This window comes from Branchiostoma belcheri, unplaced genomic scaffold, assembly GCF_001625305.1.
Source record: "Branchiostoma belcheri isolate BF01 breed outbred unplaced genomic scaffold, Haploidv18h27 scaffold36, whole genome shotgun sequence".
Lineage (NCBI taxonomy): Eukaryota > Metazoa > Chordata > Leptocardii > Amphioxiformes > Branchiostomatidae > Branchiostoma > Branchiostoma belcheri.
In genome coordinates, this window is record NW_017803976.1 from 1,767,964 (window position 1) to 1,788,098 (window position 20,135).

The 20,135-nt window shown below is 39.3% G+C and overlaps 2 protein-coding genes and 2 non-coding genes across 8 annotated transcripts in view; 2 read left to right on the forward strand and 2 right to left on the reverse strand.

The window, feature by feature from the left end:
* LOC109476089 (F-BAR domain only protein 2-like) overlaps nucleotides 1–7,439 on the forward strand; it is a 59,991-nt gene extending 52,552 nt beyond the window's left edge. For all 5 annotated transcript variants that reach the window (XM_019776951.1, XM_019776954.1, XM_019776953.1 and 2 more), the window contains 6 exons: nucleotides 463–618; nucleotides 2,514–2,646; nucleotides 3,692–3,894; nucleotides 4,655–4,719; nucleotides 5,403–5,567; nucleotides 5,907–7,439. In XM_019776951.1, coding sequence (XP_019632510.1) covers nucleotides 463–618; nucleotides 2,514–2,646; nucleotides 3,692–3,894; nucleotides 4,655–4,719; nucleotides 5,403–5,567; nucleotides 5,907–5,932 — 748 coding nt within the window. In that variant the 3' untranslated portion in view covers nucleotides 5,933–7,439. The remainder of the gene's footprint in view (nucleotides 1–462; nucleotides 619–2,513; nucleotides 2,647–3,691; nucleotides 3,895–4,654; nucleotides 4,720–5,402; nucleotides 5,568–5,906) is intronic.
* Nucleotides 7,440–12,869: 5,430 nt separating this feature from the next.
* Nucleotides 12,870–12,951, reverse strand: Trnas-aga. Its single transcript has one exon. It is a non-coding gene; the product is annotated as a tRNA-Ser (tRNA).
* A 1,203-nt stretch (nucleotides 12,952–14,154) lies between these two features.
* On the reverse strand, nucleotides 14,155–14,236 carry Trnas-aga. Its single transcript has one exon. It is a non-coding gene; the product is annotated as a tRNA-Ser (tRNA).
* Nucleotides 14,237–15,053: 817 nt separating this feature from the next.
* LOC109476124 (soma ferritin-like) overlaps nucleotides 15,054–20,135 on the forward strand; it is an 18,608-nt gene continuing 13,526 nt past the window's right edge. The window contains exon 1 of the mRNA XM_019777021.1: nucleotides 15,054–15,182. The gene's annotated coding sequence lies outside the window, so the exon portion shown is untranslated. The remainder of the gene's footprint in view (nucleotides 15,183–20,135) is intronic.

The window sequence follows — 20,135 nt, forward strand, 5'->3', positions numbered from 1 at the left end:
CATTCCCAGGATCCTTTGCGCACAGGGTAGGGAAAGGTCGCGGTAAACCACGTGACTCATCCTCGGCTCTGGTCGGAAGAAGTCGGAAGTGTTTGCGAGCGCTCGGAAATTTAAAAAATGGCTGACACCACTGCCGGCGGCGGGAGGCACGTAGTTTTTCACGGCGTTCGTACGGCAAATGACTATGACTATCGGTATGGGATAGGATAGGGTTGATTCAACATACTACGTGAAAATGTGACAAAAAGACAGACTTTTGCAATTGAATGCTCCCAGCCTACTATCGGCCAGATATCGCTTAGGGCACCTTCTTCCAACCAGAGCCGAGGATGAGTCACTTGGTTTACCGCGACCTTTCCCTACCCTGTGCGCAAAGGATCCTGGGAATGTGCAACTCGTGAATTAAGATAATGGTTGACCTTATGACCTCACTGACCTTTGACTTGTAACCTCTTGTCACAGGTGTATGGTGAAGATAACAGGTGACTTGATGATGTCATTCCCTCACGGTATCATCAGTGCCATGACAACCAACCCCACTCTGACCCCGTTGACCTTCAGAATAAAGAACAGCTCCAGACTGGAGCAGGTGCTGCCAAACAAGACTCTTATCACACTGTAAGTACATGTACAAGGTGCCCCCCTCCCCACAAAACGTCTTTTATATCAAGGCCACACCAATTTAACTTCTTGGTTAACGGGTTTTTCTAGAAAAATAATGGAGCGGGCGGGCGAAAAAAGATAAAAAATAAAAACAGGCCTAGGCATCCTATCATGGCCCAAAATGGTACGATAGGAGCCATGAAGTCAACACACCAGGCTGGTTCAAAATTTAAACAATGAATGTTGAACTTTTAATGATACCATTGCATCGAAAGATGGAATAACTGTAACAACTAGGATGAAAAGGACTGTTTTCAACTGTCCAGGGCAAAATATGAGCATTTTGCAGTTGATTCTGGATTTTTATTTTTATTTGCAAATCAGAAAAAAATTAAGCAGCAAATCCGTTAACCAAGAAATTAAATTGGTGTGGCCTAACCAAAGGAAAACACATTGTTTTGCTATCTTTCCTTTCCTTCTTCCGTTCCAAACACTGACCTCTGACCTGGCCAATGACCTGACTGGTTGACGTCTCTCACCATGGTAGCTGGTGTTGAGTTACATTATGTTGCAATTTTATAGTAGGAGGGATTTATACTCCTGTCTGACCACATATGTATGAATGTGTTTGAGTAAGAATTAACAGAGCAGACCATATGCGAAGGTAAACATTATGCATTTGCTTTGCAAATGTTACATTTCTAGTTTCTTATTTTGTCATCCTCAACTGAAGCACGTTTCTAAGTACTAGTAACTTATAGCACAATGTAGCTTTGCTACATATATTTTACTCTCCAAGCAGAGGTTTGGGTTTTGGGGGTATTTTTAGCATGTTTTTAGGCTTTTTTATCGGGGTTTCTCTTTTGGGTTTGGTGGGAAAAAAAATTCAGTGCAAAAGAGAAACCCCGATAAAAAAAAAGCCTAAAAACACGCTAAAAATACCCCCAAAACCCAAACCTCTGCTTGGAGAGTACATATATTTAGCCATGCCCACCAGGTCACCCATGCTCTTTTCGATAAGGGGGTTAGGTTCTTTTATGTGTAGAAGTTTAGTGCCATAAGCCAATTTATGACACATCCAGTGATTGCTAAGATTCAATGAAATTATCTATCAAACTATAAGGTACATGTAACATTTGCAAGGCAAATGCATAATGTTTACCTTCGCATATGGTCTGCTCTGTTACATCTAATTCTTACTCAAACATATTCATACATTATGGTCAGACAGGAGTCTAAATCCCTCCTGCTATAAAATTGCAACATGATGTAACCCAACACTAGTTACCATGGTAACAGACACAACATTGGGTCAAGTTATTGAGGTCACTGGAGAAGAAGAAGAGGAAGAAAATGAGCAAAAACAGTATGTTTTCCTTCAGTAAACATAGTAAAGACTTATTATCACATTTCTGTAACTGTGGATCAAAATGGTGTTGAGTAGTTCCAATTCCATGGAGTTTTATATTGTCTGTGACTAGTGCTGCATACCTAAACCTAATTTTAGGTTCAGGTCCAGATTCAAGTCCAGAGGTTTAGGTTCAGTTCCGGACTTGTAGGTCCGGACCTAAACCCAGGGCATATACAAAATTGCATGTTGGCAACCTCGCAATGTTGTCTGGGTGAAACTTTGGCCACATAACATGGAGGCCGGTACTTGACGATGCCCAATGGCAATGTTTTTTTCTTTTTGCAGCAAAGATTTTGCAATCTACAGAAGGTTTTAGGTGGTTTGGAAAGAAAAGGGGTATGTGAAATGGTCTTTTATGGTAATAAGTCCGGACTCGGTTCTTGACTTTTAGGTTTTTTTTGGACTTGAACCTAAACATTCTTACAAGTCAGGATCCAAGTCCAGTGAACCGGTATGCAGCACTATCTGTGACAGAATGTGTTTCATGTTGCTTCCATAGAGACCCAGCCCAAAGCCAGTTAGATGCCCAGGCGTACACCTTTAACATGCCCGCATTGCTGACGTACCTGAAACAGCAGGCAGACCAAAACATTGGGGCCAGTTACTACAACATTGGGATCATGAAGTACCAGGTGAGTTACATTTGTAAATAGTAAGAAATAAAATACTAGAGTTCAATGCATAAAAAAATGGTCAATAATATGGAGAGAGCTTAATGCATAACATGAACAAAATAGTCAATGTTAGCAGCTTTGCACACAAAGTCATTTGAAAGATTGTTTGAAATTTTGTCTGCTTTCATTGTTAAGGGCAGACTTATATTGGTGAAAATTTACCAGTAAGGCCACACCAATTTAATTTGTTGGTTCTTGGATTCGCCTCTTCATTTTTTTCTGATTTGCCAAAAAAAAAAAAATTTGATTCTGGTCCTGAATCAACTGAAAAATGCTCATGTTTTGCCCCCCCACAGTTGAGGAAAGTCCTTTTCTTCCCAGTTGTTACAGTTTTCCCATCTATCATTGCAGTGGTTTGATTAAAAGTTCAAAATTCAATGTTTGAATTTTAACCCAGCCTTTTGTGTTGACTTCATGGCTCATTTTGTAGCATTTAAGCCTATAATAGGATGCCTAGACCTGTTTTTATTTTTATTTTTTTTCGCCCTGTCGCTTCATATTTTTTCTGAAAAAATCCGAGAAACAACAAATTAAATTGGTGTGGCCTAAGTTAAAAATGAGAGCTTTTCATTATCAGTTGATGATTTCTATGGAAATGTTTGTTTTAACAACTTATAAGTTGTGTTATGTTTGTTGCATATTCTTCTGTACTTTTTAGAGCCATCTACATGTACCATTCGTATCTCCCTTACAACAGATGAAAGGAAGTGATGTTCTTTCACATGTTAACCCTTGTCCTGCTGGACTTTTTTTACACAATATTTTAAAGTAATTTGAAGTCGTAATAAGGTCACAGACCCGGGTCCCCTGACTTTTTTTGCCCTGCGGTGGCGTAGTTACTTCCGCATTCGTTGCGTTTCGCTGTGGTGTGATGCGTTGCACGAGAAACACCCCCAAATCATACATACACAGGGCACAATGTAGAAGGTACTGTATGTGCAACCCATATATATATATGGGTCCCGCAGGACAATTAAATGTAAAATAAATTTTCTTGTTCCAGATGAAAACTCCAGCAGGAATCCAGAACACGCCCCTCACACTGATCGCGTACTGGAAGTGTGAACCACAGTCCACGGAGATCAGAATAGACTACGCTTACAATGAACCAGCCTTCCCTCTAGCCACGGCACTGACCAATGTAACTGTCCACCTTCCTGTGGACGGAGGAGTGACCAATGTCCAGTCTATCCCCAACGCTACATGGTGAGCTCTTCGTCTGTCACTAGCCTTAATGTTATATACACATTAATAGTGCTGTACCGGTTTGCTGGAACTAGTTGCGGACTTGTAAAAATGTTAAGGTTCAAGTCCAAAAAAACTGAATGTCTGGAATTAGTACTGGACTTAAAAATCCTGTCACATTTTGTTCTAAGCCAGCTGAAATCTTAGATAGTCAAAAATTTACACTGCAAAATGAAGAAAGCATTTCCATTGAGCATTGTAAAGTGTTGGCCTCCGTAAATTATGTGGCCACAGTTTTGCCCAGACATGCCCGGCAAACATTACATATCTTGCTTCTGAACCCTGGTAGTGCAGTGCGGTATACAAAATTTTGCTTTAAAGATGCCCCATTTTCCATCAGGAAATGTTAACTGAGAAGTCTACTTTGTATTTTGTACAATGCCCTGGGTTCTTCTGAACCTAAACCTCTGGACTTGAATCCGGACCTGGACCTGAACATAGGTTTAGGTACACAGCACTACACTGAAGTAGCCATTTTGCTACCAACTACCTACCGGGTAATCATTACAGGTTTAGGCAGCAGGGAAAAGAAGGTTTAAGAAATAGGGGAAAATTTTCAAATAGAAAATTAAGATTATGGCTTTTGATAATGTGGTGATATTGTTGAAGAGGAAACTTAATTGAGAATTCTACATCAGCCAGAAATGTAATCAAGGATAACTTTTGTAAAATGTGTTGTGTTTGATGCAGATACTAAAATAGTATGATTTACCTTTACTAGGAATGCTGAAGCCAAAAGAGCACTGTGGAAGATACCAGAAATCTCCAAAGCATCAGAAGGGGGAGGTAGGGTGACAAAAACCTACTATTTTTCTAACTTAAAAAAGTATTCTGACCATGCACACATTTTGTACTTCTTCAGTTAGCATTAACAAAGCCAAAACTAATGTAGGATCTGTACGTAAAGAATTTGCACAATGTTACATGTGTATTGAGAACACCAACAATTTGAAAAGCACTTTCAAAATAGTGTATTCCTGTTGTTATCACCTTGATTCACAATTTCAGAATGGAATGCCACCAACCATACAAAAGTCCAGTAAATTACCTTTGCAAAGAAGGTTATGTTTTCAATGGCGTTTGTGCGTCTCTCTCTGTGCGTGTTTGTGAACACAATAACTCGAGAAGACTTAGATGGATTGTCTTGATATTTGGTGTGTTGGTAGGTCTTCATGAGACCTTGAAATGGTTAGATTTGGGGGCCCCTGGCGGCGTGTTATGGTACTGCAGCTGAACTTCCAGTTTTGATATCTTGTGATCTGGACATGTTTTGATATCTCGTGATCTGGACATATTTTGATATCTCGTGATCTGGACATATTTTGATATCTGGACATGCTGTAGTCACAAATTTTGGGTGCTGGGTAGCTCTTGGGCTCGGGAAGCAGTGATGTGAGTTTGGGTCCCCTAGCTGCTTGTTTTGTACATGTAATATGTCATTGAATCATTGTCCTCTCCTTGTGTACCAGGCATCAGCACCCTTCGAGCCAAGTTTGACCTGAGTGAGGGGCCCAGTAAACCCATGACCATGGCTGTGAAGTTTAACAGTGAAGGTACAACACTGTCAGGACTGGAGCTGGAGTTGGTGGGGGGTGCGTACAGAGCCTCTCTGGTCAAGAAGAGGTTCGCTGCAGGTTGGTGTTTGACATTTCCATCGAGTTTCATTCTTCCAATTCTTGTCAGTCATGGTGTACAATGTAGGTGCTTGTCATAATGATTAGAAGAACACACAACAGAATTCTTACCATAATTATTAAAACAGTTATTCATCTGGTCTTCTTTACCAAGCCTAGAGGGGGGGCTGTTGAAATGGTGAATTGTTATACTAGTAGTTTTAGAGTTTTCTTTGTGAAAAATCCAGCATGGTAACTCATACATTACGATACAAGGTGATTTGATGAATGGATTTTATTTTGTTTAATTGGCAAACTGTATTGTGAAGTCATGAGTAAGGTGAACTTCTTATCCTGTAGGAAAATACATGTGTGACAGCCAGTAGCAGTTCCTGACTGCAAAAAGAGACCAAGAAAGCCAACAGCAACGAAGAGAAAGGTACATGTAACATACACACCCCTGCCATGTCCTCACAGAGGTGCAACAGCCAACAGAATGATGTACACTCATGTACTCCCCCTGCCAGATTTGTACAGAACTACAGCCACGGCCAAACCATCTTCATGCACTGGTTCTCGGATTTGTTTCCTCAAGTATTTCAGAATGAAAATCAGAAAACTTTAGGCCATTTCTGTATTAGACAACTAGACGTTTTTTATAAATACTTTTCGAGAAGTATAGTGTATCATGCATTTTCATTGTAGCCCCGTTTAATTATCTACAAAAAGACATGATCAACAAAATTCATTATTGGTTTGATCTCAGGGTTTACAAGTATTCCTACAGAGAACCAAGCAATGACTTTGGTGCGGCCACATGTCTATTTGACACAGTGCAAATTTGTACATTATGTCAGTGTGTGTATGCAAACAAATTCCGTGTGAAGATAGAACATAGGAAACAGTCATTGAAAATAGATTGTTGTGCATCCAGACTGTAAGGATATTACATGTACTTGTAGGAGAAATACTGTGGAAGTTTTTAAATCTACAGGTTTTGCTTCTCAAATATGCTGGGGAGTACATGCAAAATTTCCTAAAATGTTTCTTCTTTTATGTAGGTTGTAACGATATCTTGTAAAATTTCTAGAAAATATATGATGGGAATCTTAGAAGTTAACTTCATTTTTCCACATGGCCGAATGTAGGAATATCTTTTCAGAAAGGAAAATCCATAACATTGGACAGTTTTAACTCTCTGGGAATGAAGTAATTCCATCTGACTTACATGTATTAATGATAAGAAAGAAGTCCACAACAATAATATATCATAAAACAATCATGTTTTTCTCCAAAGAGGGGTATCAGTTAGTTTGGATATCACACTTGTATCGAGACTACCGCACGTCATTCATTCGTACTAGGCATGAAAAGGAAAAGAATACGAAAACCTTGATGCACACTTTCATGTAATACATAGCCACAAGTCACTATGATTTTGATAGCAAATCACAAAATTTATAGTCAGTTTGCTTTCCTTTTGTTTTCAAAGCTTTAAACTGCATAGTCACATTGGTGTGGCTGGACATACATGTGTGATTGAGCTTGGCATTGAAAACATGTACAACCATCAGCATTATTATAATGGTAGTTAAAGATGTGGAATAATTTTTATAACTTGTACAGTAGAGCAGTAGAAAGCTATGCAATAATTCTCAAAATGTTCATTTCTTATGATTTTGTGCCAATGTAGGATTTAGGGAAAGATGAGTGAATGTCAGAAGATAGAAATGTGTAGCGGACAGAAAAGCTTTGAGGAGAAAATGGTCTTTGAGTTTGGTCATGAAAAATCATGAATACTGGAATTTCACGTGTCACATGCAGTGGAACCTGCATAAAGCGACGGTCACAACCCGCCGTACGTGCTTTTTGTCCGTACGTTTTTTGGGAGGCTACGTCTTCTACGTTTTTTCTGAAAACGTGGGGAAGGAGTGGCGTCGATGCACGTCACTCGCACGTCACTAGCACGGTTGCGCAAGGTGTATGAGAGTGTGGTCTGCACGTTACGTCTGGCCGTGAGCGGTTGCGTGCATTGTACGTTGCGCAAGTGGTAAGTGAGTTGCACGTGCTTACAACGTACGATCTCTGTGCGATTGCAACTTTACCGTAAGGAGGCCGTACTCACACGTGCTTCTTCTGCACGGCATGTACGAGGCACGCACGTCGCTCGTACTCGCACGCACGGGTGGTGAATCCGCAGACCGCACGTAGAAAAAGTTTTACATGAATTTAACGTTCTACGGCGTGTCTGTGTGCTCCCAAATCCGTAGGATTCCGTACGAAGGTGGTACTCACCACGCACGGATGCCCTACGTTTGCCCACGTTTTTGCACGTAGACAGCACGCAGAAACACGTACGGCGGGTTGTGACCGTCGCTTAAGGGTTGAATGCCACAAAAGCATGGTTTAGATTGAAGTGCTAAGGACCCAGTGAAGTTAAAGCATGTTTTGAGGACGTTTTCCTTTTTTCAACTAAAAAGATTTTAAGACTAGTTGTGGAAAATCTAATTCTTCATACAAAAAAGTGGGACTAGCTTCTTCTTTGAACATCTTAGCTAAGAAAGGAGAAACATGAGACACCTGAAGTAAAAAAAAACACACTCTTCCTGCAGAAGACTCCAAGGTGATAAACACAGGTCAAAACTTCCATTCCTTTCTAAAGTATACATTGTACACCCTGAGCACTACTCTCCAAGCAGAGGTTTGGGTTTGGGGTTGTTTTTAGCATGTTTTTAGGCTTTTTTATCAGGGTTTCTCTTTTGCACTGGATGGTTGGGTTTGGTGGAAAAAAAAGTTCAGCGCAAAAGAGAAATCCTTATAAAAAAGCCTAAAAACACGCTAAAAAAACAAAAAGAAAACCTCTGCTTGGAGAGTACCTGAGCACTGGCTTCTTTCCAGTCCAACCATCTCCACGGCTAGATCAGTGGTTTGTCAAGCTAAATGTAAACCTTCTCTTCTCTGGCTTTTTTTTGGTTCTAGACATTCGTTATCCCCATGTAATAAATTCCTTGTTAATTAACCATTGAGTTTAGGTTAATGAAATCCTGCTGGCCAGGAGGTCTATATATGGGTAGTAATCTCTACCTCATATAGTGGTATGATATACATTGTATATAGTATACCAGAATGTATTCCTAATGTTTGTGTGTAAAGCTAAAAGAAATCAAGATACGTTGTACTCTAAGCTGTGTAAGGAAGCGTAGGTGGTAGAGGTATTATTGTATACCACTTTATTTGGACAATTTTGGCCATTTCCAAATGTAGCAGTGTTTATATGTAATGTGAATTGCTGGTAGCTCAAGAGCCATTCGTAGAGTCTGTAGGTGAAAATACAGTGTTTAAGCCACACCAATTTAATTTGTTGGTTTTCTGATTTTTTCAGAAAAAAATTGAAGCGACAGGGCAAAAAAAATAATAAAACAGATCTAGGCATCCTATTATAGCCCCAAATGCAACGAAAGGAGCCATGAAGTCAGCACAAAAGGCTGGGTTAATATTTGAACAATGAATGTTGAACTTTTAATCAAACTAATTCATTAATAGATTGAAAAATGTGACAACTAGGAAGAAAAGGACATCAGCTGTTGGGGGCAAAATATATTGAGTACTTTAGAGTTGATTCAGAACCAGAATCTTTTCTTTTTTTTTGCAAATCAGAAAAAAATTAAGAGGTGAATCCGAGAACCAAGAAATTAAATTGGCGTGGCCTTAGATTTGAATATTCTTGTGATCATTGTTTGAGCCAATCAAATCTGCAAGAACATTTGATTGGCAGGTAATCATCTGTCAAAGTTTATTGTAAATGTTGACCTGTATCAAAACGAACATTGAATGACAATCTTGGTTGGCAGACTCTATACTACTAGACACTGGTTAACAAGACTTAGTGCAGAATTTAGACACAACGAAAGAATTGTGCAGATGTATTAGAAAAGCAGCTAGGTACTAGAAAATTATTGTATTTAGATTTTAACATGAGTTACATGTTGTCCATAGGATGTTTTTCTGTTGTATCTGCCATGGAAAACTACATGTACCTGCACCATTCTTTTGCACTGTTACCGGTACTTTCAAAACCCATTGTCTGAAAATACTAGTAATATGTACAGTAGATGGTACATGTATTAGGCAATACATTTGTATAGTATAGTACATGTATCCCTCAATAACACACAATCCCATAGTGACATAGGAAGACCAGTGGATACAACTTGGAAACTTGATGTGTGATAATGAAAAATTTCGTTTAAAAAATTACATACTAGTAATGCCATGTGCCAAAAATTATGGTGGCTCCAGAATACAAAAATTGAATTTATTGTCATATTTTGTTAGTCCTGTTAACTCTTTTTTTAAGAATAAATTCATCTTTGATCATTTTAAACCCCCCTGATTTAACTAACTAAATGAAGAAAACTGCATCCACTGAAATTGATGATATTTTTGCAAACTACACATGACACAGTTGCAACACAGAGGAATGTAAGAAGTATACTGATGTGAATGCATGGTACAGCCTTTTTCAACATCGGTAAATGTAACAATTAGGCCACACCAATTTAATTTCTTGGTTAACGGATTCGCCGCTTCATTATTTTCTCATTTGCAAATAAAAAAAAATTTTCAGAATCAACTGCAAAATGCTCATATTTTGCCGTGAACAGTCGAAAACAGTCCTTTTTCATACTTCTTGTTAAAGTCATTCCATCTTTCAATGCAGTGGTATCATTAAAAGTTCAAAATTCATTGTCAAAATTTTAACCAGCCTGGTGTGTTGACTTCATGGCTCCTATCGTACCATTTTGGGCCATAATAGGATGCCTAGGCCTGTTTTTATTTTTTTCGCCCGCCCGCTCCATTATTTTTCTAGAAAAATCCGTTAACCAAGAAATTAAATTGGTGTGGCCTTAGGCACATTCTGTGCAAACTGCTGGAAAAGAATTGAAGTGGGACAAACCTACATGTATCTTTGTGCAAATCTGGTTTCGTTGCTACATAATGATTGTGCATTAGGAATCCTGTAGATGCAACAATTGTAAGAGCATGGTACTGCCTCAGCACTTTTTGACATTTGTTGAATACTTTAAGTTCTGCCATCATTATAGAGTACACATCTACATTATTTCTCTATACATTGTCAAGGTTGATGTCGCCTATAGTAGGAATCATGAAGAAAATGATACCCTCTGTCCATGTCATGTATTTTTCCTCTATTAGAAGGTCCTCTCTGGATAGTTGGATGAGTATGAAGGATATCTGCTATGTTGAACTGTGTCCAACCTCAAATTACTACATTTGTACGTTCATCTTAAATGCTATTCCACCCTTCTTTCTTTCCTTAACATCTTGTACTGAATTATTGCTTCCCTTATTCGCACTACTATCAAACACTTCCTTATTACAATTTTTTTTTCTTTATGTTTTTCTTTCTCTTTTCGCTTCAAGATTTCTGTTCCTATGTGCATAGCGTCCCGACATACTACCATCTTAAAGCAGCTAGGCAGCTTGCCACATTTTATTTGCATGTGTCTAAAATATCCATTTTCCTCTGCCATGGTTGTTTTACTATGACTTCCTAAGTGGCTTTTCCTTCAAATTTGACGACTTGGTAGATTTTAACATTTTACTAACTTAATTTAGAAACAATGCTTCCAACCCCTGTGGCTCAGTGAAAGATACAATGTACATGTATGGTATAAGACTTGGTTATAGATATCTCTCAGTCTACCACAAGAGTGGAACCAAAAACTATTGTGATAGGATGTAGCAAAGTTAGACTGGTTATATTAGGATGTGCTTGTAAGAGCACTAGGTCGTGTAATTTAGCAAAATTCTATACAATGACTTGTTGAGAGATGAAGTGTTATGTAAATTATTGAGTTGATGTTTAAAACTACGTGTACACAACTGTTAATGATGTGTACACATGTACAGTAATTGATGACGAGATGTAGCATCCAATAAAACAAATTCCTGCAAAACTTTTTGTGCTGTATAAATTTTTTTTATAGCTAATGACATTGACTAAGGATACAGTGTTTATGTGAAACTATAATATTAGGTAGGTAATCATAACACTACCAAGTGATCGTATATTCGGTGGTTTATAGTAGCCTGACTAAATCTGCGCTCCTAGCGGTCGGCCCGGTATTACACCAGGGGCGGCTGGTGTAATACCGGGCCGGCCGCTAGGAGCGCAGATTTAGTCAGGCTAGTGGTTATAGCAACTGGCAAGGCTTTATCACACCTTATACACCGGTGATCACGGGTGTCATTAGCCCTTAATTAAACAATAGCAATGATTGAACTCTATGATGTTGAATGATGAAAAATTTGAAGGAAATACAAAAAAAGAAAGTTCGTTGTCGGCAGGATTCGAACCTGCGCGGGCAGAGCCCAATATTTCTAGTCTATCGCCTTAACCAGTAAATAGGCGTACCCTTACCGTGGACACTTATGTACCAGATCCAGGCTACTTCCTCCTAGCCTCATGTGCAGGCTTCCGGGTAAGTGGGAGTTTTGATACTGCGTTTTGTAGAGTTTTAACGCGTTCTTTTGATTGCCGGCCATCCTACAACCAGCCGCGAGAGAAGGTTCATGGGCCACCCGTGGAGCCTGCACAGGAGGCTAACAAATCCCGCCCCCTACACTATGATAGAATTATAGAACTTTATTGACACAACAAAAAGTACAGCGACTTTTGTAAGGTCAAAGACATGTAGATATACAGACAATTATACATGGGTACAACGAAAATATACTACGTACAGAACAATAGGTGGGTCAACTAATGCTTATACTACTTGTTCTAAGGTCTAAACATTCTTTGATATATTTACCTATTTGTACACAGTAAGGGTTATTGCCTTCTAGGATGAACTTAAATTTATCTATAGCATGAAATGTAACAAATTCTGTTGAGCAGGCGGAGAGAAGGTTGAACAGCTTTGTGCGTTTATCGTTATATAGTGTACAATCCAAAATAAAATGTTGTTCGTCTTCAATATCATTGGGACAGAATGGACAAAACCTCTGGTCGCGAGGGATTTTTTTATATCTTCCTAATTCTATATTCAATTTATGGCTAGAAATTCTCATCTTTGTAATCGATCTACGAACTTCAAAACTATGTATTTCAGAAAGGTAATTTTACATAGGCGGGAGTGAACGAGAAAGGGAAAGTGCATAACGTTATAATTTGAATAATCGTGAGACCTACCGGACTTGACGAAATGTATAATAACAGTAATCTTGTAAAAAAAAGGGGGATGCACAAAATTACAACTTTTTCTAAAAACTTTGGAGAAAAGCAAAAGAAGATTTCGTTGTCGGCAGGATTCGAACCTGCGCGGGCAGAGCCCAATAGATTTCTAGTCTATCGCCTTAACCACTCGGCCACGACAACTTGGTGACATCTTCTGATGATGGACACGATCTCGGAAGGAACCTCCGGCCTGTCTCGTAGAACAGCGAAGCGCCAGGTCTCTATCTAATCTAATCTGAACACCCCGAACAGACCTACTCTCCTAGCAGAGATTTGGGTTTCGGGTTATTTTGGGCGTGTTTTTTTTTTACTTTTTATCGAGTTTCTTTGTTCAACAAGTGGGTTGGGGAAAATTCGTGTGCAAAAAAGAAACCCCGATTAACAAAAAAAGCCTACAAACACGTCAAAAATAACCCAAACCTCTGCTTGGAGAGTAGAACAGACCATCTCCGACTTGGTTTCGCATAAATTAAAAGCTGCGTACGTCTCTGGACTGACTTAATTAACTGATTTGAGGCCACTCAGGACTATCGGGAAGGACCAATTCTCTTCTCCACAAGTTATATAGGTGTTGGAAGCGTGGCTCATCAAACACTTCCTAAGGATGGACAAGGCCCGAAGGCGGCCCCAGGATAGCCTGACTAAATCTGCGCTCCTAGCGGCCGGCCCGGAATTACACCAGGGCGGCTGGTGTAATTCCGGGCCGGCCGCTAGGAGCGCAGATTTGGTCAGGCTACAGGACTGATATATTAAAGTGAACCTTGCGTCTGTTTGGCTCTAGACACACCCTACATGTACATAGGGGCCCGCATGTCGTTTTAATTCTACGTAGAGCGCAGACGGACCGGCGCATTTTGCGTAGAGCGTATTCATCGTTTCAATTCTACGTAATGCGTTGTAGCTGCTTGGAAATTAACATAAAGCGTAATCAAGAAGATTCCCGAATTCAGCGTAATACGTAGCCAGCTCTCACAATTTAGCGTAGAGCGTTGTCGGGTATAGCGACCGACAACCAGATAGACGTAAAGAAGAAATTGTACAGAAGTTTTTAAAAAATGAAGACCTGGGTTTCAATCGCCGGATGTTTTTCTCATGATGGTGTATTATGTCCTGTGAACATGGATAATTTGAATTATAACGTCTTCCACTTCTGTCTACCTATGGTGTAAGGTAGGCCATGTTCTAATATAGGCGAGAGAGGGAAAGTGCAAAACGCGATAATTCGAATAACCAATAGATCTAGCGGGATTTTACGAAATGTCTAAAAGTAGTAAGCTTGTAAAAAGAGGATGCACAAAATTAAAACTTTTTCTAAAAACTTTGGAGAAAAGGAAAAGAAAATTTCGTTGTCGGCAGGATTCGAACCTGCGCGGGCAGAGCCCAATAGATTTCTAGTCTATCGCCTTAACCACTCGGCCACGACAACTCGATGACGTAATGTGAAGTCTGCCATCGCCTGATTGTGGAGGACAGCCGCTGTCCTATCGTTAATACCCCGCTCTATATTTCAAATACTCCGAGGTTCCCTTTAAGTTGTTACAGCCATTGGAACATTGTGCATCTACAGAATGATTTTGAAAGCGTTCGACCAGCCAGTTCAATCAATTTTATTTCAGTTTGTGATTACCTATAATCTACTTGCAATAACAAACAAGGGTAGGTGTCTAGTACCAATAAAAGTTAGATACCTATCAAATGGAAGAGCATCTTGGTCACATTACGGGACCTTGCATAGTCCTGTTTGAAGGACGATGGGTGGTCGATAACCAGTGTGCCAAAGTTCGTTTGCCTTATGTCAATATTTCCACAGGTTATTCCATCAGTTAAGAAACAAGGTGAGAGTTCATATATTTAATAGCTGACGACGTATAATGCTCGTCTGAAACTGTTTTCCTAAAATCCCAGTATAACGCGTTTTCTGGAAGATTCCAATGCATAAATCAGAACCAGCATTGGTGGTACGAAGCTTGTTTTTTTGTTCCCGTTTTAGACACGGTGCAGGGACGAATCAGCCAAGCTTGTGACATGGTACTAAAATAAATGAAGAACTTCTTGAAAAAGTCAAGAAACGCTCAAGAAATTTAACTCAAAGAAGCAAAATTCGTTATGAAATACGAAATTATGACTGAACAGGTGTATTGCTAATATATGTGAGCATAAAATTATTTCTTGACAATGGTCACTTGAACATGTCTTGGTTCACCCCCAGTATAACAATAGGAGAGGCCAAGACCCGGTAACAATGGGTAAATACAGTGTGAACGTGCTGAGATTGCAGTACGAGATTGTGGGGACGCCGTGATCACACGTACTACACACAGGCTACGGCAGTTCTAGCGTCATAACACGAGTTAGGACAGTCCAAATATAAGGTAAGCTTTGAGAGAATTCCACGTCAAGTGCGTGTAATTATGAAGCTGAAGTTAATCGGATGATCTGACGTTGTTCTACATTGCAGAAGACGGGAGTGTCATCCAATGTTGTCCTGTTTGTCGACCGATTTCTTTTCCTTTACAGTTAGTTGTGCCATCTTTAGTGATGGTCAAATGGTTCTTCGTTACTAAAACTACGGAGCTTACGATAAGCGTTCACAGCAGACTGACAGCGACATGCGACAACGGATACAAGATATCAGATAAGTTATAGATGATATGTTGTAGGCGCCATAGCAATTGCCAAAAACTGGGGGTTTTTGGGGGGGGGGGGGTCTTCATGGCCTTTGGGAGCTTTTTATATATATATGAGCTACTAGTATTTTCTGATTGCATATAGACAACATAGCCGGCCTGGTTGAATTACCCCCGTTTAGAACTGGGCTAATCAGAAAACAGCCGAAGACCACCAGACCAAACCCCCAGTTCTATAAGCCTGCTTCGGAGGCTAGATATGTTGTACCGATTCGAAGCAATATGCCTAAACTGTGCACCAAACAATTCTACCATCCTGATTTAGAACACTTGAAACAGCTTTCAAAAGCGAAGAAAGTCAGAAAAACGAATTGGTCCATCATACATTTTTTGACCTTGAGATTTTGTTTATTTTCCAACTGGTCAGCAAGCGACGAACAACCCCAGCTGTTTTCGGTATTTGTTTACAAATATTTAGTCACCATTGATTACAAATTTAGATCAGTGCATCCCTGCTGATCCCAACTTAATAGGTTGCTTTTAATACAAACGAGACTTACGCACCGTGACCGAATCCACGTCTACAGAATATTGTAAGGATATGTTCCACGCTAAATATACCCGGGCCGCGATAACGTTCGATAACGGGTTCCAGACCGGGCCGTACTTTACGGTACGGCCCGGTCCGGAACCCGTTATCGAACGCTTCCATGGCTTCCATAAAACGATTCGAACGCGTTTCGCCCTACCCGCTTGTGCCCCTTTCGAAAATTCGAATACAGAATCCGGACGTTGGAACTGATGTTGTTGCATTTGAGGGTTTAGGGGCACCAACTTTTGGCTCATATTGCATTGAAAGGCGCGTTTTCTTGGGTGGGTATGATATAAATACTAGTAAAATACAACACGGTGTATTCCGCATCGCCCTCGGTCCCGGCCCTCCTGCGCAGCCCATACACATACCATATATAGTAACTACTTACTAACGGTGACCACCGTTATATAGTAACTAATAAGCTAAGAGGCTCTCTTCACCTCCTAGGATGTGACCGTTATTAGTAACCTCACTGCTTTACTATAGAAAATAAACGGTCGGGTGTAGTCCTCGCGAGAGTTGTAAAATCCGTCGCGAGATAATGCGAGACTAAGACTTGCGGTTGCCGGCTTGGCTGAAATGGACGACAGACGGGACGGCCTGGCGATTTATATTTTCTCTTCATCTCTACTCTGACCTGGACCGATTCCTGGACCATTTATAGGCTACATATTCTGCAGGTTAGTCACTAGCTCACTAGTACTGGACTCTCAGTCCTTGTTGTTTAAGTACTAAATCCGCGTTGCGTTGAGGCACGACTGGGCTGTTTTCTCTTCTTCGCAAAAATTATAGCCAGTGAATAATAGTTTGGATATGTGGCTAGCAGCCAAAAGAAGATTTCAGTAGTCAAATATCAACTGCCTATGTAATACATTTGACTTGGTAATGGTATATACGTATACGTAGGTGTGTGTCTGTATGTGTGTTGGGGGTGGGGGGCGGCATTCAAATGTAGGCGCGCCCGGGTGATTCCATTCCAGAATGGGGTTGGGCAGCTACTCTCCAAGCAGAGGTTTGGGTTTTGGGGGTATTTCTAGCGTGTTTTTAGCCTTTTTTTATCGGGGTTTCTCTTTTGCACTGAATTTTTTTCCCACCAAAGTTTGAAAACACGCTAAAAATACCCCCAAAACCCAAACCTCTGCTTGGAGAGTATTGGGCAGCATCAAACTACTAGTAACTAGTACATGTATAATATATATGTTACACTGTAACTTGACTAGATGTAGTATTATCAAGGAGCTTGGTATCATATTACGAAGGACATTACATCATTGACCATACATGTCACTAAGACAGCATTAGTTTGATTACGGGTTACTATTTCCCTATACACATGTATCTATTAAAATAGAAAATAGAACATTTAATGTTTTTTAAATTCAAATTTTCAACCTCCTTGACATTATGGATCATAAATTTGTACATGTATTTTGTCATAAAACAGATTCATGAGCATTTTATTTCATGTTTCTTTGACCCTCATTCTGTTTATGCTAAACAGAGTTGTCACTCCCAAGTTATTAATTAAAGGGAAAGGATAAAGTCATTTCTCACCACTCATTATCATCCCCCATCAGGCATATTTTACTTCCATAACTATCCTCATCAAATTGGTACTGTGTTGTGGTGTTATCCAAAGTTATACTATTAGCCTACAAAAAGGGAAAGCAAGTTTTTTTTACTGTAATATACTAATACATTGAAACACAATTCACTGTGTATTCAAGAGTTCATCAATCAAAGCAAGAAAAAGCATTGTGAATGTTTTAAAAAAGATCTACAACCTATTATATGTATGGCACTTACCAGGCTGATGTATCAGTAACTGACCCTGATAAAGGTAGTTTTGGAGTTACTGAAATGTCATGATGTGTAAATTGATACGTACCTACATGTATTTACCATGCGCATATGTATATTTGACATATGACATATGTATATTTGTTTCTGTCAATTTTTGTATTGTATTGTAGTACGCCGAAGCAGAGGAAATGGCAGCGGGTAGGATTGAGAGTCGCAGCATGCAATACTGGGGAGCCAGAAGGAGTCCCAATGGAACCGCTTCACATGCTGATGTACAAGGAACTTAAGCTGGGCTTCTAGTAGTTTTCTTTGCCCTAGTAAGTTACATTAACTTTGAAAATTACCTGCACCAGACACATTTTACCTGTACCACTCACTGTCACCCAGAACATAGGAATTATATAGATTACACAGAAAACTGGAAATCATTGCCAGGATTTCTTCAATCAACTTAAAAGTAATACAATGTGAAAGTCAATGCAGCAAATAAAAATCCACATATGCCTACACTTTTATATAAAACTACTAGTAGTACCAGTGAGTGCAGGTTTGATGCAGGTGAATTGTGCACAGAACAGGAAATATTTGTACTGCCCTTCTATCTCGGTACCAGGTAAGGCACTGATATTTCAAATGGATTAATACTGCTACAGTTAAAATTCACTGTTCAATATAGCCTTGTATCCAGTCTCCACTCAGTCAGGCTGGGCATACATGTAAGAATGAGCATAAATGTAAAAATTTTGAATCCAGTGATAATTTTAAGAATATCCAGAAACACAAACAGTTCTCAAACAGGTGGCATTGAGATTCTTACATGTACTGCATTCTAACAGCATTGAAAACAGCTCTGATCACATTCAGATTAGAATCAAATGGGCCCGAATATTTCGAATACACTATGAAATTTTCACAATATGCACTTTGAATAACATTCTGCCTGTCATGTGAAGGGCGAAGGGGGAGGGCAGACATACAGGTACAGTGCTGGTAGCTGTAAGTAACTGTTACATAAACAGGTTTGGCAAATAATCTATAGGTTATACATGTAGCCTGGTAGCAAACTGTCATTCTAGTGGTAAATCACTTATTTTGTATAATGATTCATTATCTAAAAATTAGAATACTAGTACACTCAAGTTTTCTTGATTATCAAATGCCTTAATAAATTATGTAAAAATTAGAATACTAGTATACTAGTTTGCTAATTCTTCACACTTGTGAATTTTGTTGCTAATTCTTAGCAACTGTAAATAGACATGTACATTCTATTTTTCTCCAGGGCCATGGAGGAGTACCGGGAGGACTTCGCCTTTGAGGAAAGCATTGAAAATGAAGCTGTGTGCCAAATAAGAAAGCAGATTTATGAGAAAAGAACAAAGTCATCAAGCACTTAAGCTTGCTTCAACAAGATTTCTGCACAAGACTTGCTCTCAGGGCAGTGAGAACAGAGGATAGCAGGCACCACTGTAACTAGTCAGCTATCTTGCCCAACTGGAAAGAAGGCTATTATTTAGTTTTAAAAAAAGTGTTGATAAGATAACACATTTGACATATGTAGGCATGTCAGCTGATTTTTAGGTAAAATGACCTGACCACTTTCTGGTAATGTTGATGGTATATTGTATATACAATACACATGTACTGTTTACCTAGCATACCACAAATGATGTGTAATTTGTATAAAAGGTATTCTTGTATACTTTGATAATTAACCTTGAATTGTACATTAACCTTTCTGAAGGCAAACCTTTCTAAAGGCCTGTGTTATCTTTTATGACTAAATATAAACGGCAGCAGTTTTCATTAGTTCAAGTATCATATCCTTGCACAGAAGGTACCATGAACTTTATTGCAATTTTGTACACACTGTTTGCAATATATCAAACAATGAAATAGCAAAATACATAATGAGTATGGCTGTGCAGGTATCATTTTATCAGTCAATTTATAAACATTAAACAAATCTCCTTTACCAAAAATGTACTTATGATGTCTTTGTGTCACACACTTTATCTTCAGGATTTGTTCCTCAGCTTCATCTCAATGAATGTCCCTAGTCATCAAGCAAATTGACATATCAAGCTTTGTATGCAATTATTCCAGTACTTTTTGTCTTGAATATTGATGTACATGTATAGGTAATAGGCTTTTTAGCATATTGTAATAGAAATTTAATGAAAAAGCCTGAAGAGGCTCAGGGAGGAAACAATGGACTTGTTGCTGGCCTAGGCATTTATTGAAGGGGGGGGGGGGTAGGCGTGTGGTGCATAAAGAAGCAGTATTAAAGGGATTTTTAC